The following is a 14,871-nucleotide window of genomic DNA, read 5'->3' on the forward strand; positions in this document are numbered from 1 at the left end:
CGGGGATGGCCAGGCTCCCTCTAGTCTAGTTCAGACTCTGGGACTCCACTCGTCCGTCTGTAAAGTGGGGGTTCCACTAGTCATTCGTTCATTCATTCATTCCACGAACGCTCCTCGGCTTCTGCAGTTGGACAAGGCGATGGCAGAAGGGGGAGGGGGCCCCCAACATTCTAGAGTCTCCGATTATAATGGTTACCCTGATTTTGAGGAAAACCCGTTTCCCACTCTGGAAGAAGAGTTTATTTCACAGGCTGGAGGTGAAGCTGAAATGCGAGGGTGTGGGTCCACAGCTTTGAAGGCGCTGGGGAGAGTGAGAGGCGTGGGGAGGGCTCCCGCGGCAGGAGGTGGCATTGCCGTTGGGGCTTTGAGGATAAATAGGAGTTCGCCAGCAGGGAGCCATCCAGGCTGAGGCCACGAGGCTTGCGCTGTAGGGTAGGGTGCAGACAGAGCGCATGGGGGGCCTTTGAAGCAACGGCCTCCTCTCCAACTGGCCAGGAAGCCCAGCCTCTCCCTCTACCCCAAGTCCGGGCCCTTCAAATCATTAATTCCACTCAGACTCACCTGTGGCTTCAGCTTTTGCTCCTCCTCGCAATGGTGAGGTGGACTTTCCCCTTGATCCCCCCCATCCCCCAAGACCTCCTCTCTCCCCACAAAAGCATCAAAGCAAAACACGCCCCCATCGACGGCAACTCTCTTGGCCACCTTCTCTTCTTACAAACAGGTTTTATTGCGTTTGGTCCACAGTCATATTTCACATTATCTCATGGAGCCGGGCCCCTGGGTGGGGGTCCCTATGCAGTACTTGGCGGCGCGTGTGGCCGGGGAAGATGGAGCAGTATAAGCTGGTCGGGCCCAGAAGGGAGGAGGTCTGGGGGCTCCTTAAAACCTACTGAGAGGCTGGGCACGGTGGCTCACACCTATAATCTCAGCGCTTGGGGAGGCGGAGGCGGGCGGATCACACCTGAGGCCAGGAGTTCAAGACCAGCCTGGCCAACATGGGGAAACCCCGTCTCTACTAAAAATACAAAAATTAGCCAGGCGTGGTGGAGCACCTGCAGTCCCAGCTACTCAGGAGGCTGAGGCTGGAGAATCGCTTGAGCCCGGGAGGTGGAGGTGCAGTGAGCCAAGATGGCGCCACTGCACTCCAGCCTGCGCAACAACCACAACTGAAAAAAAACCGAGGCCAGAGTGGGTTGGGGGGTAGCATGGAGAGTGGGTCAGGCTTGGCCCCAACAACTCAGAATTTCACTTCCTTGTTACGGCCCTCACTTTCCCCACCTGGCCCCGGGGCAGGTCTGAGGGTCTGAGGCCTGTTGGTCTGAAAGTCCTAGGGAAGTGCAGTCTCTTGGGACTGAAGATATTTAGCATCATGGCCGGGCCCCCTTTCCCAGGGGACTCATTTCCCAGCACCCTCTCCACTGTCCCTGCCCCACTCCTTGGGAAAAAAAAAATGTATTTTTCTTTTGTGAATACTTCCTGAAACTTGGGGGCACTGAAACCACAAACTGCTTAGCTGACAAAAGGGGGAAGAGGCGCGGCAAGCAGAAACCTTCGGGGACCACCGGTTCCTTCCAAGCCCAGGTCTCTTCTCCCCAGCACAGCCTGAACGTGCCAGCAGGGACCCGACCTACACATATTGGGATATGGCCTTGACCCCTTCCCCCACAGCCCAGTGGCTCAGTCTTGCGAAGGATCAAGGCAAAAGGGAAAAAAGCTCTGTTGCCTGATCCCACGCTGACACTCACAGACCCTTGGTTGACTGGCAGCACTGAACCGGTTAAGAAAAAAAAAAAAAGATGAAAACACAGAAAAACCCAAAAACCCAGATGGGGAGACGATGTGGGGAGAGAGCATGCGGGGAGCCTCAGTAGCCGGCCCCCTCCTGGTAGTAAGGGGGATATTCAGGGACCTCCCCGGGGTCTGGGCAGTCGCCGGTGCCCGAGGGAGCCCCGTCGGCCACTGTGCCTTGCGGGCAGTACTTGGGGTCATATATCTGCCGGCCCAGGCCGAAGACCTGGCCGCTCTGGTTGGCGCCCTGCGTGTAGCCCATCTGCAGGGACATGGAGGAGTTGTCACACTTGTCGGTTCCCAGCTTGGTGTCATAGATGTGCCGCCGCGTACCGGGAGCCGTCATGCCCACCTGGAGAGGAAGGAGGGGTGGAGCAGGTCACGGTGGAGAGAAGAGGGGACCTTCACTGGGTGCAGTGGCTCACGCCTGTAATCCCAGCACTTTGGGAGGCCAAGGTGGGAGGATCACCTGAGGTCAGGAGTTCGAGTCCAGCCTGGCCAACACGGTGAAACCCTGTCTCCACCAAAAATACAAAAATTAGCTGGGCGTGATGGCACATGCCTGTAATCCCAGCTCCTCGGGAGGCTGAGGTGGGAGGATCACCTGAGGTCAGGAGTTCAAGACCAGCTTGGCCAACATGGTGAAACCTCTCTCTACTAAAAATACAAAAATTAGCCGGGGGTGGTGGCGGGCACCTATATCCCAGCTCCTCGGGAGGCTGAGGTGGGAGGATCACCTGAAGTCAGGAGTTCAAGACCAGCCTGGCCAACATGGTGAAACCTCATCTCTACTAAAAATACAAAAATTAGCCGGGGGTGGGCCAGGCGGGGTGGCTCACGCCTGTAATCCCAGCACTTTGGGAGGCCGAGGCAGGTGAATCACGAGGTCAGGAGATTGAGACCATCCTGGCTAAAACAGTGAAACCCCTTCTCTACTAAAAATACAAAAAATTAGCCGGGCGTGGTGGCGGGCGGCTGTAGTCCAGCTACTGGGGGGGGGGGAGGGGCCGGGGGCGGGCTTGCAGTGACGGATTGCGCCAGCTCAGCTGGGAAGAGCGAGACTCTGTCAAAAAAAAAAAAAAAAAAGGGCGGGCGGGGCCACGCTGTAATCCCACTTTGGGGAGGCGGGGTACGAGTCAGGAATCGAACAAGAAACCTCTACTAAAAAAAAAAAAATAGCCGGCGTGGCGGCGCTGTAGTCCCAGCTACTCAGGAGGCTGAGGCAGGAGAATGGCATGAACCCGGGAGGGGAGCTTGCAGTGAGCCGAGATCGGCCACTGCACTCCAGCCTGGGTGACAGAGCAGACTCCGTCTCAAAAAAAAAAAAAAAAAAAAAAAATTAGCCGGGGGTGGTGGCGGGTGCCTATAGTCCCAGCTACTTGGGAGGCTGAGGTGGGAGGATCACCTGAGGTCAGGAGTTCAAGACCAGCCTGACCAAAACAGTGAAACCCCATCTCTACTAAAAATACAAAAATTAGTTGGGTGTGGCCGGGCACGGTGGCTCACACCTGTAATCCTAGCACTTTGGGAGGTCAAGTCGGGTGGATTGCCTGAGCTCAGGAGTTCGAGACCAGCCTGGGCAACATGGTGAAACCCCATCTCTACTAAAAATACAAAAATTGGCCGGGTGTGACAGCATGCGCCTGTAGTCCCAGCTACTTGGGAGGCTGAGGTAGGAAGGAGAATGTCTTGAACCCGGGAGGCGGAGGTTGCAGTGAGCCGAGATCGTGCCACTGCACTCCAGCCTGGGCAACAGAGAGAGACTCCGTCTCAAAAAAAAAAAAAAAAAAAAATTAGCTGGGCATGGTGGCGCATGCCTGTAATCCCAGCTACTCAGGAGGCTGAGGTGGGAGGATCACCTGAGCCCAGAGGCAGAGGTTGCACTGAGCCGAGACTGCACCACTGCGCTCCAGCCTGGACAACAGGGTAAGATCCTGTCTCGTAATAAATACATAAATAAAATAAATAAGGATTAAAAAAAAAAGAATTGGGTGGACCTTTGGGCGTCCTTAAGGGAAAATGAGACAGGGTGAGGTAGTAAATTCCCTAGAGACCCACAGGCAGGTGGAAATGACAGAGGCTGAAATGCAAGGCGGAGACGGAGAGCAGGGAGGGAAGCCAGAGGTGGTCTAGGGAAGGGGCCGAGACCGAGAGCGGGGAGGGAAGCCGGAGGTGGCCCCAGGGAGGGGCTGAGACCACAGGGTGTCGAGGGGCAGGGAGAGGAGTCGGGGGCACCCGGCGAGCCCCACCTGGCTGGCACACTTGTTTGTGCCCATCTGGAGGCTGATGGTCGAGTGGTCCATGGGCGGCAGGATATGGTTCTTGGGGTCATAGAGATGCCTTCTCGTGCCGTACGCGGTCATGCCCGACTGGCTGGCGCATTTGTTGGTGCCCATCTGCAGGGAGGTGCGCGGGAGAGGTCAGACTGCACCCAACAAGCTTCCAGTCCCTCCCTGAACTCCATGCGGCTTTCCCCCAACGCTGCTGTCCCCCAACACCGTGGTCCCCCAACGCCGTGGTCCCCCAACGCCATGGTCCCTGGGGCTGGGAGAGCTGTCGCCCACCTGCAGCCCGATGACGCACTGGCCGGCCTTCATGGTGGCGTCGTCGAAATTCCGCTCCTGCTTCTCCGAGTACTTGACGCCGATGTCCACCCCGCTCTGCAGCCCCTTAGTCTTGGCCTGGGTGAGGGAAAGGGGCCGGGAGTACCAGGAGAGGGCAGCCAGGGACCCTAGATCCAGGCCCTGGGGGCGGCACAGAGACCAGGCCGCAGCCTGTCCCCTCTGCCTGCCGCGCAGAGCCCCCACGGGTACATCTCTCGGGTGTCCGGAACTCCACACACTCCACACACCCATCATACGGCTGTTTCAGTTTTTATTTTTATTTTTTTTTTTGAGATGGAGTCTGGCTCTGTAGCCCAGGCTGGAGTGCAGTGGCATGATCTCCGCTCACTGCAACCTCCGCCTCCCGGGTACAAGCAATTCTCCTGCCTCAGCCTCCCAAGTAGCTGGGATCAGAGGCATGTGCCACCACGCCAAGCTAATTTTTGTATTTTTAGTAGACGGGGTTTCACCGTGTTGCCAGGCCGGTCTCGAACTCCTGGCCTCAAGTCATCCACCCGCCTCGACCTCTGAAAGTGCTGGGACTACGGGCGTGAGCCACCGCGCCCGGCCCACGGGGCTGCCTCATCCCCGCGTACCTTGTTCAGGCGACAGCTCAGCTTTCCCGGGCTCAGGCCAAGAATTCTGGGGCTGGGGCCGTGGTTTTCGCCTCCTCTCTCTCCCTTCCACCACCTCCTCCTACCCAATCCCCGGGCACCCCGGCCAGGCCATTGGCTCTGCCTCTCACTGGGATGTCTGCGCCCAGCTCCTCCCTGACTGCCATTCCCCACATGAGGTTACAGGGAGCCACAGGGGGCTTCTGAAAACACCATTTGGAGCAGATACCCCAGGAGAAAACCAGCTCCCCCTTCCTCCAACAGCCGAAGCCAGTTCCAATGTTCCTTCCACGTTGAGACATCGTGTCACAAACCCACACTCCCGGGCTGCACGAGACACCGTGTCCCACCCACACTCCCCGTCCGCACGAGACACCGTGTCCCGCCCACGCTCCCCGTCCGCCCCGGACACCGTGTCCCTCCCACGCTCCCCGTCTGGATTTGAGGGTCACTAGATGCTCAACATTCATCTAATTCTTCTCCTTCAAGGCATTTCTCCCATTTCAGAGCTTACTTACTACTTTTGTTATTATTTTTTGAGAGAGTCTTGCTCTGTTGCCCAGGCTGGAGGACAGTGGCGCGGTCACAGCTCACTGCAACCTCTAACTCCTGCCTCAGCCTCCCGAGTAGCTGGGATTACAGGCATGCACCACCACGCCCAGCTAATTTTTGTATTCTTAGTAGAGACGGGGTTTCACCATGTTGGCCAGGCTGGTCTCCAACTCCTGGCATCAAGTGATCCTCCCGCCTCGGCCTCCCAAAGTGCTAGGATTACAGGTGTGAGCCACCGTGCCCGGCCAGAGCTTACATATAATGCATACTAAAATGCTGTGTTCACTTTTGCATGCCTCCGCCATCAGACTGAACCCCATAAAGGGGTAGACCATGTCTTTCCTGTTCACCGAGGAATCCGAAGTACCTGGCACCTCGAGGATGCTCAGAAGTATTTGCAAACGAGGCCAGGTGCAGGGGCTCACGCCTGTAATCCCAGCACTTTGGGAGGCTGAGGCGGGAGGGTCACCTGAAGTCAAGAGTTCAAGACCAGCCTGGCCAGCATGGTGAAACCCAGTCTCTACTAAAAATACAAAAATTAGCCGGGCGTGGTGGCAGGTGCCTGTAATCCCAGCTACTCGGGAGACTGAGGCAGGAGAATCGCTTGAACCTGGGAGTTGGAGGTTGCAGTGAGCTGAGATCACGCCATTGCACTCCAGCCTGAGTGACAGAGCGAGACTCCGACTCAAAAACAAACAAACAAAAATTTGCAAACGAGTGAATGCAACAGCTACATCCACCTCGCTGTGTGACTCTGGGCACGTGGCTGCCCCTCTCTGGGCCTCACCTTCCCCGCCAGGGCGAGAAGAGACACCTGCACCTGCGTCATGTTCCCACTCTCAAACAGGTCGTTGGCCTCAAACAGGTCCACAGCGTTCATGCCGTAGCTGGCCATGGCCTTGATGAAGTTGGACAGGTTTTCAAGCTGGGAAGAGGCAGGAGAGGGACAGTGAGTGGGCCTCAGTCTCCCCACCTGTTAGATGGGCCCCCAGCACCATCCCTACTCCGCCCCACCAGCCCCTCACCTGGTGCCAGTTCTGCATGGAGCGGTTGATCTTGGGGACGGAGCCCGGCTGTAGCTTGTTCATGAGTCTGGAGGGCACAAAATGGGGTGGGGGAAACAGAATCCTCCGTGAGCAACGAGGAACAGTGAAGATCTGATGCTGATCTCAGCCAAGCTCACGCCTTCCTGGGCAAACTCATGGCCTCTCCCTGGGCCTCAGTTTCCACTCTTTTTTTTTTTTTTTTTTTTTTTTTGAGACGGAGTCTCGCTCTTTCACCCAGGCTGGAGTGCAGTGGCGCGATCTCGGCTCACTGCAAGCTCCGCCTCCCGGGTTCACGCCATTCTCCTGCCTCAGCCTCTCCGAGTAGCTGGGACTACAGGCACCCGCCACCACGCCCGGCTAATTTTTTGTATTTTTAGTAGAGACGGGGTTTCACCGTGGTCTCAATCTCCTGACCTCGTGATCCACCCGCCTCGGCCTCCCAAAGTGCTGGGATTACAAGCGTGAGCCACCGCGCCCGGCTCCACTCTTTTTTTTTTGAGACGGAGTCTAGCTCTGTCACCCAGGCTAGAGTGCAATGGCGCTATCTAGACTCACTGCCACCTCCACCTCCCGGGTTCAAGTGATTCTCCTGCCTCAGCCTCCCCGAGCAGCTGGGATTACAGGCACCCGCCACCACACCTGGCTAATTTTTGCATTTTTAGTAGAGATGGGGCTTCACCATGTTGTCCAGGCGGGTTTCCATCTCCTGACCTCGTGATCCATCCACCTCGACCTCCCAAAGTGCTGGGATTACAAGCACGAGCCACCATCCCAGGCCTCAAGTTTCCACTGTTATAAAGTAATCTTTGGCTGGGTTTGGTGGCTCAGGCCTGTAATCCCAGCACTTTGGAAGGCCAAGGCAGGCAGATCACGTGAGGTCAAGAGCTCAAGACCAGCCTGGCCAACATGGCGAAACTCCGTCTCTACTAAACATACAAAAAAAATTAGCCGGGCATGGTGGCAGTCGCCTGTAATCCCAGCTACTTGGGAGGCTGAGGCAGGAGAATCACTTGAACCCGGGAGGTGGAAGTTGCACCTCCACCATGCCCAGCTAACAGTTTTTTTTTTTTTTTGAGATGGAGTCTCGCTCTGTCACCCAGGCTGGAGTGCAATGGTGTGATCTCAGCTCACTGCAACCTCCACCTCCCAGGTTCAAGCGATTCTCCTGCCTCAGCCTCCAAGTAGCTGGGATTACAGGTGCCTGCCACCACGCCTGGCTAATTTTTTTGTATTATTAGTACAGATGGGGGTTTCACCATGTTGGCCAGGCTGGTCTCAAACTCCTGACCTTGAGATCCACCCGCCTCGGCCTCCCAAAGTGCTGGGATTACAGGCGTGAGGTGCCACGCCCGGCCCCCCCAAAATTTCTTAATTAAAAAAAAAAGTGAGAAAAACCAAGATTTGTTAAGTGTGAGACAGCCCGTGTCCCTGCGTGTACTCACGTGCATAAGATAGTTCCGTCCTTCAGGCCCTTCTGGAAGTCGGGGCCGATGGAGAGGCCGGTGAGTCCCTCGATCCAGCTGCGGAGCTCTGCCTCCTTCTGGGGGTCATATTTGGACAGGAGCTGGTGGAGCAAAGGGCACGAGACTGAGCTGGGGTGGAGGCACCCCCAGCAGGAGCCCCCCAGAAGCTCTGGAGAGGGTGGGGCCGGGGACTCCAGGGCAACAGCGGACAGAGGGGCCTGGAGGTCCCCCCTCACCACACCCACGCAGATGCTCCCTTTTCCCATCATTAGGGGGTGCCCCAGCCACTGCAGGCGGGTACAGATAAACCACCCTCCAAGCAGGCCGACAACCGGCTCAGAACTCACTGATAAACATCAGCTCTAATCCACTCTGGGTGCAGGACAAACCTGGCCGGATCTGCCCCCGCGCCCCGCCTTCTCACCTCCCCGCTACATCACACCTGACATTTCCCACTTCAACCAGCTGAAAGTGCACCATTTACCAGCATTTCGTACGTCTGCTATGTTGTGCAACCACCAGCTCTTTTTTCTTTTTTCTGAGACGGAGTCTCACTCTGTCACCCAGGCTGGAGTGCAGTGGCACGATCTCGGCTCACTGCAAGCTCCGCCTCCCAGGTTCAGGCCATTTATCCTGCCTCAGCCTCTCCAAGTACCCGGGACTACAGGTGCCCGCCACCACGCCCGGCTAATTTTTTTGTATTTTTAGTAGAGATGGGGTTTCACCGTGGTCTCGATCTCCTGACCTCGTGATCCGCCCGCCTCGGCCTCCCAAAGTGCTGGAATTACAAGCGTGAGCCACCGCGCCCAGCCAAATTTTTTTTTTTTTTTTTTTTTTTGAGATGGAGTCTTGCTCTGTCGCCTGGGCCTGGGCTGGAGTGCAGCGGCGCGATCTTGGCTCACTGCAAGCTCCGCCTCCCGGGTTCACGCCATTCTCCTGCCTCAGCCTCTCCAAGTAGCTGGGACTACAGGCGCCCACCACCACGCCCGGCTAGTTTTTTTGTGTGTATTTTTAGTAGAGACGGGGTTTCACCATGGTCTCGATCTCCTGACCTAGTGATTCGCCCGCCTCGGCCTCCCAAAGTGCTGGGATTACAAGCGTGAGCCACCACGCCCGGCCACTTTTTTGTATTTTTAATAGAGATGGGGTTTCACCGTGTTAGCCAGGATGGTCTCGATCTCTTGACCTCGGGATCTGCCCGTCTCGGCCTCCCAAAGTGCTGGGATTACAGGCGTGAGCCGCCGCGCACGGCCCCAATCCTGCTTCTTAGCAACTCCTGAATGAGCTGCCTGGGAGGCTGACTGCCTCTAGTCACGCACCTGGCTCCTTGCCACCGATTCCCTGCCACCTTTCTGCACCCGGCCATTCCAGCTTTCTTGGCCTTTGGTGCTCTGAAACACCGCCGTGGGGAATGGGCTGTGTGCTCCTGGGCAGTGGGTGTGCACCGGTGGGGACCTTGAGTGTCTCTATCCAGCCACTAGTGACCACAGAGACAGCACTGAGGCAGACGGCAAAGCGTATGGGGGGCCATAAGCACGGGGGCAGATCTTGTATCGGGAGCTGGAGATAAACGCTGGAGGGAAAATAAAGTAGGGTTGGGGCCGGGTGCGGTGGCTCACACCTGTAATCCCAGCACTTTGGTAGGCCAAGGCAGGCGGATCATCTGAGGTCAGGAGTTCGAGAAAACTAGCCCACATGGTGAAATCCCGTCTCTACTAAAATACAAAAATGAGCTGGGTGTGGTGGCGGGCACCTGTAGTCCCAGCTACTCGGGAAGCTGAGGCAGGAGAATCGCTTGAACCCAGGAGGCGGAGGAGGCAGTGAGCCAAGATTGGGCCACTTCACTCCAGCCTGGAACAGAGTGAGCCTCTGTCAAAAAGAAAAAAAAAAAGAAAAGAAAAGAAAAAAAAAATCAAATCCCTCTCCCTGCTCTGCACCAGGTTCCCGCAGACAGCTCCCCCCTCAGCCTCGGACACCTTATCTCCCCAGGTTCCTGCGGACAGCAGCCGTCGGCCTCCGCTTCCTCATCTCTTCCTGGAATTATTTGGGTTAGGGTCCCCTGACCTGGGACCTGCTTTGAATTATTTGGGCTAGGGTCCCCTGACCTGGGACCTGCCTGGTAACAGCTCGAAGCCCAGAGGAGGCAAAGGCGGGGAGTCCACCAAAACGAGCTCACAGCCCACCCAGCTTGGCTTCCCACGCCCAGGGGCAGCCCCGCCTAGCCGGCAACTTTGATCCCGAGGAACCAGAACGGTGGCTGCTGGGTACACAGCCCTGCCTTGCCCAGCTGCGCCGCGTCTCTGCCGGCTCAGGGGCCCAGGTCCCCTGGCCCCACCCCCAGCGGCTGCCGTCCTCCCCCACCCCCGCCCCCCGCTGCCCGGCCGCCGGCCTTCCAGCACATTCCTGTTCACCACAAACTGCCAGGAATGCGCGCTTCCTCCCCGGCTAAATCTGAACCAGCTGTTCCCAGCGGGTCCAGACCCCCAAGCCGGGATGCAAGGCCGCAGACACGGTGGATCCCAGCTACCTCCGTGCCGTCCAGCCGGGGGTAAACTGAGCCACGGGGGAGCGGGGGAGAGAGAGAGAGAGAGAGAGACAGAGAGAGAGGTCTCTGGCTGTTTCAAGCAGCCGGTAAAGCGGGTGTGAGCGGAAGCCAGGGGGAAGCTGGTTCCTAATTGGGATGCGACCCTTCCGTGACCCTGGCAAGCTGGCCGACGCCTCGCCCACCCTCCAAACGGACAGACTGAGGGTTGCGCGGGGAGCCTGCTAAGCGGCTCTTCCAGCCTCTGTCCTCACCCCTGCCAGGGCAGGTATCAACCTGCCCCCACCCCACCCCGTCTCCGGAAGCCGCCCCACCCTCCTGTGCCCTCTCCCACTTCCGCAGGCCCAGCAGGTACTGGGTTCCGGTCTTGGCCCTGTCACTTGTGGGCTGTGTGGCCCTGGGCAGCTGGAACGACGTCTCTGGGTCCCTGTGAACACCGGTACCCTTAGCCGGCTGTGTGCAGGGTGCGGCAGGGTGCCCACCCCACTGCACGGGGGGCTCTATGAATGCAGGGTGCAGATGGCCCCTTGAAGGAGTCGTGAGCCCCGGGCTGGGGACCCTGGCTCAGGCCTTCACCACCCCAAGCCTCAGCCCCCCTTTTTGGCCAAGAGCTGGTCTGAAGGCTTGGAGGGGCTCAGAGGGGAAGCAGGAATTCTCCCTCCAGTCTGCCGGCCCTGGAGTGCCGCCGGGGCAGGTGTCTGTTGGGGCTGGAAGGGCCGGTGCCCTCAGAGCGTGCAGAGGCAGGTTCCCCTGCAGAAGTCAGCTGTAAGGACACCTTCCCAGGTGCCCAGTGGGCGTCAGGGGAGGGGGTGGGCGGGGACGACACCCCCCTCCAGCTGGAAGGTCCTGGAGGGTCAGGTCCTGGTCCTCTCCGTGGGTCTGGCATCACAGCCCCCGCCTCCCACTTTCCCTAGGAATCCTGCTGTGTGACCCTGCAGAAGTGTCTGGCTCTCTCTGAGCCAGAACCACAAGTGCTTTCTTAAAAAGAGTCTCCCCTAGCCCTGGCTTGTTTTTAATGATAGAGACGGGGTTTCGCCATGCTGCCCAGACTGGTCTCGAACTCCCTGGGCTCAAGCCATCCACCCAGCTCCGCCTCCCAAAGTGCTGGGATTATAGGCATGAGCCACCGCGATCTGCCAGGCCCCAGCTCTTGTTTCGAGGCTGCAAAACCCCACATATCTTAAGGCCAGCTTCAGAGAACCTTTGTTATCCGTTTAAATTTGTCAGATGGGGACAAAGAACGTGCAAAGCAGCTACTGCCCCTCCCCTCAGGACACCCCCAAGGTGTCCCAGGGGCCAGGAAATTTCTGTGTGTGGGGGGGTAACACTTCTCAAAAACCACTCGGTCATGCCCCTTCCCCTCCCAAAGCTAAGAGGCCCCAAAAGCAGAAGTGTGGCCAATAGATGACGGGTTGCTGGGGTCCCCCCCAGACTCCCAGAGCGTTGTCGGACCTTGAACGGACCTTCTCGAAGGTTGAGAGGGCGCCAGGGGCTTCACACGTGGGGGTCCTGGGGCCACGGCGAGGGGAGGAAGTCAGACCCAACTACCCCTAGATGTTGCGTGGGGGGTGTGAATGGGTCACTCGTCCCCCAGATCTCAGAGCTGGGTGCTCCCCCAGATTCGCAGGAGCCTCAGGGGGTGCCCGCAGACGTCCCCCCACCAGGCGTCAGGGAGAACAAGGGCCCCTCCGCCCCAGGTCACCAAGCTCCCTGCCCGGGAGGTGCCGGGGGGCCTGGGGGATCCTGCATGGGTCGGAGCGTGCGACGGCTGCGCTGTCGGGGGGACAAGGGGGCGCCCCTCACTCACCCGGTTCTTGACCTCGGCCGACAGCCCGTACGAGGGGCCCTTGTTGAACTGCGTGGAGCTCATGGCTGGCGGGCGGGCGGCGGGACGGGGCCGGACGGGACGGGACGGGACCGCCGGGCGGGCGCGGGGTTGGGACGCGCTGGGCTCCGCGCGCCACGCCCCCGCCGCTGATTGGCCCGGAGCGCAAATGTCCTTATAAGGCCTGGAGGCGCCGAATTCCTGCGGCGGCGAACTTCCTGAGCCCCCTCGGTCGCCCCGGGACCCCCGCCCGGGCACAGCAACCCCGTCGCCAGAGGCCCGGAGGGGCCCCTTGCCCCCTTTGATGCCATGGGAAACTGAGGCAGGGAAGGGCCGAGGCCGCCTGGACGTGGCACTCCTGCCGGCTCCCTGCTCAGAGCTCCTGGGCGGCTCTCACTCTTTCTCCGTCTCAGACTCCTCTTCTGCTAGAAAGGGGAGGGGAGATGGCTTCCTTTGGGGCAGGAATGAGGGCCCCTCTCTGCCACGTAGAGGCGTCTAACCCCTTCCCAGGGAACTCTGCTAGCTGGGAGGTGGACTAGGGAACCAGGGCAGGTTCCTCAGAGAAGGGGCCATTGGAGCTGGGGCTTTGTTGGATGAGTAGGAGTTTGTCAGTCCAAAAGAGAATAGGATTATAGGATTCTTACTGGGTGCGGTAGCTTGCACCTGGAGTTCTAGCTACTTGGGAGGCTGAGCCCGAAGGGGGAGGATCCGTTGAGCCCAGGAGGTCGAAGCTGCAGTGAGTTGTCATCACAACATTATGCTCCAGCCTGGGAAACAGAGCAAAAGCCTGTCTCTAAAAATAAATAAATAAATAAATAAATAAATAAATAAATAAATAAATAAAAATAAAAATCCGAGTGGCTCAGGCCCGTAATCCCAGCACTTTGGGAGGCCGAGGCGGGCGGATCACTTGAGGTCAGGAGTTCCAGACCAGCCTGGCTAACATGGTGAAACTCCGTCTCTACTAAAAATACAAAAATTAGCCGGGCATGGGGGCACATGCCTGTAATTCCAGCTACTGAGGAGGCTGAGGTGGGAGGATCACTTGAACCCAGGAGGCGGAGGTTGTAGTAAGCCGAGATCGCGCCACTGCACTCCATCCTGGGCGACAGAGCAAGACTCTGTATCAAAAAAATAAAAATAAAAATAAAAAAATAAACTAATGATAATAAATTATTAAAGAGTCTCCAGGACAGTCTCCTGCCAGGCAGTGCTGGCTCTCAGGAGACCTTAGCTCTGGCCCAGCCCATGCCCAGGAAGACAGAGCTGGCACAGGCCGACCCCCAACCCGGATTCCCTGTATGAGCCAGCACAGGCGAAACCACCCCCCGCCCCCGCACCATTTCCCTATATGAGCAAGTACAGGACCGAATGAGAGGCTTGGGGCTGGAGGAACTGGAGGGAGAGTTGGGGCTCTGTCGGAGGAATCAAGGAAAGCTACATGTAAGAGGAGGCAAGGGAGATGGGGTTTTGAAGCATCAATAGGAGTTTGACATATTTTATTTTATTTATTTTATTTTATTTTATTTTATTTTCAGTAGAGATGGGGTTTCACCGTGTTGCCCAGCTGGTCTCGAACCCCTGACCTCAGGTGATCCACCCGCCTCAGCCTCCCAAAGTGCTGTGATTACAGGCGTGAGCCACTGCACCTGGTCGACCCATGTCATTTTAGACCAGTGCTGACCATTTCTGTTATTCTGAGATGAAGGAAATTTTCCATGTGGCTACTTAGCACTGGAAGTGTGGCTGGTGCCATGAGGGAAGCAAATACTTCATATTCTTTTTTATTTTATTTTATTTATTTATTTTTTTTGAGACGGAGTCTCGCTCCGTCGCCCAGGCTGGAGTGCAGTGGCGCAATCTTGGCTCACTGCAAGCTCCGCCTCCTGGGTTCAAGCCATTCTCCTGTCTCAGCCTCCCCAGCAGCTGGGACTACAGGCGCCCGCCACACCCGGCTAATTTTTGTATTTTTAGTAGAGACAGGGTTTCACCGTGTTATCCAGGCTGGTCTCGAACTCCTGGCCTCAGGTGATCTGCCTGCCTCGGCCTCCCAAAGTGCTGGTATTACAGGTGGGAGCCACTGCACCTGGCAAATACTTCCTATTCTTAAATTTCAATTAAAAATTAAAAACTGACACTATATTCCATTTTTTGAAAACATATATATATATATATACATACACATATATATGTAGCTGGGACTCCAAGTAGCTGGGACCACAGGCACGCGCCACCACGCCTGGCTAATTTTTGCATTTTTAGTAGAGATGCGGGTTTCACCATGTTGGCCAGGCTGGTCTTGAACTCCTGACCTCAAGTGATCCTCCGGCCTCGGCCTTCCAAAGTGCTGGGATTATAGGTGTGAGCCACCGTGGCCGGGCTATTTCAATTAATTTCAGTTAAAAATTAAAAACTGCCGGGCGCGGTGGCTCACGCTT

At 57.3% G+C, this 14,871-nt stretch overlaps 1 protein-coding gene across 1 annotated transcript; it reads right to left on the reverse strand.

The window, feature by feature from the left end:
- Positions 1 to 706: 706 nt before the first annotated feature.
- Positions 707 to 12,578, reverse strand: CNN2 (calponin 2). The gene is made up of 7 exons (XM_030796019.1): positions 12,416 to 12,578; positions 8,046 to 8,167; positions 6,583 to 6,649; positions 6,345 to 6,482; positions 4,353 to 4,469; positions 4,038 to 4,184; positions 707 to 2,140 (listed from the first exon to the last, which is right to left on the reverse strand). Exons 1-7 carry the CDS (start codon positions 12,476 to 12,478, stop codon positions 1,865 to 1,867), a joined length of 930 nt encoding a protein of 309 aa, XP_030651879.1. The 5' UTR covers positions 12,479 to 12,578; the 3' UTR covers positions 707 to 1,864.
- Between the last annotated feature and the right edge of the window lie 2,293 nt (positions 12,579 to 14,871).

Source organism: Nomascus leucogenys, chromosome 17 (genome assembly GCF_006542625.1).
Source record: "Nomascus leucogenys isolate Asia chromosome 17, Asia_NLE_v1, whole genome shotgun sequence".
In the NCBI taxonomy this organism is placed as follows: Eukaryota; Metazoa; Chordata; class Mammalia; order Primates; family Hylobatidae; genus Nomascus; species Nomascus leucogenys.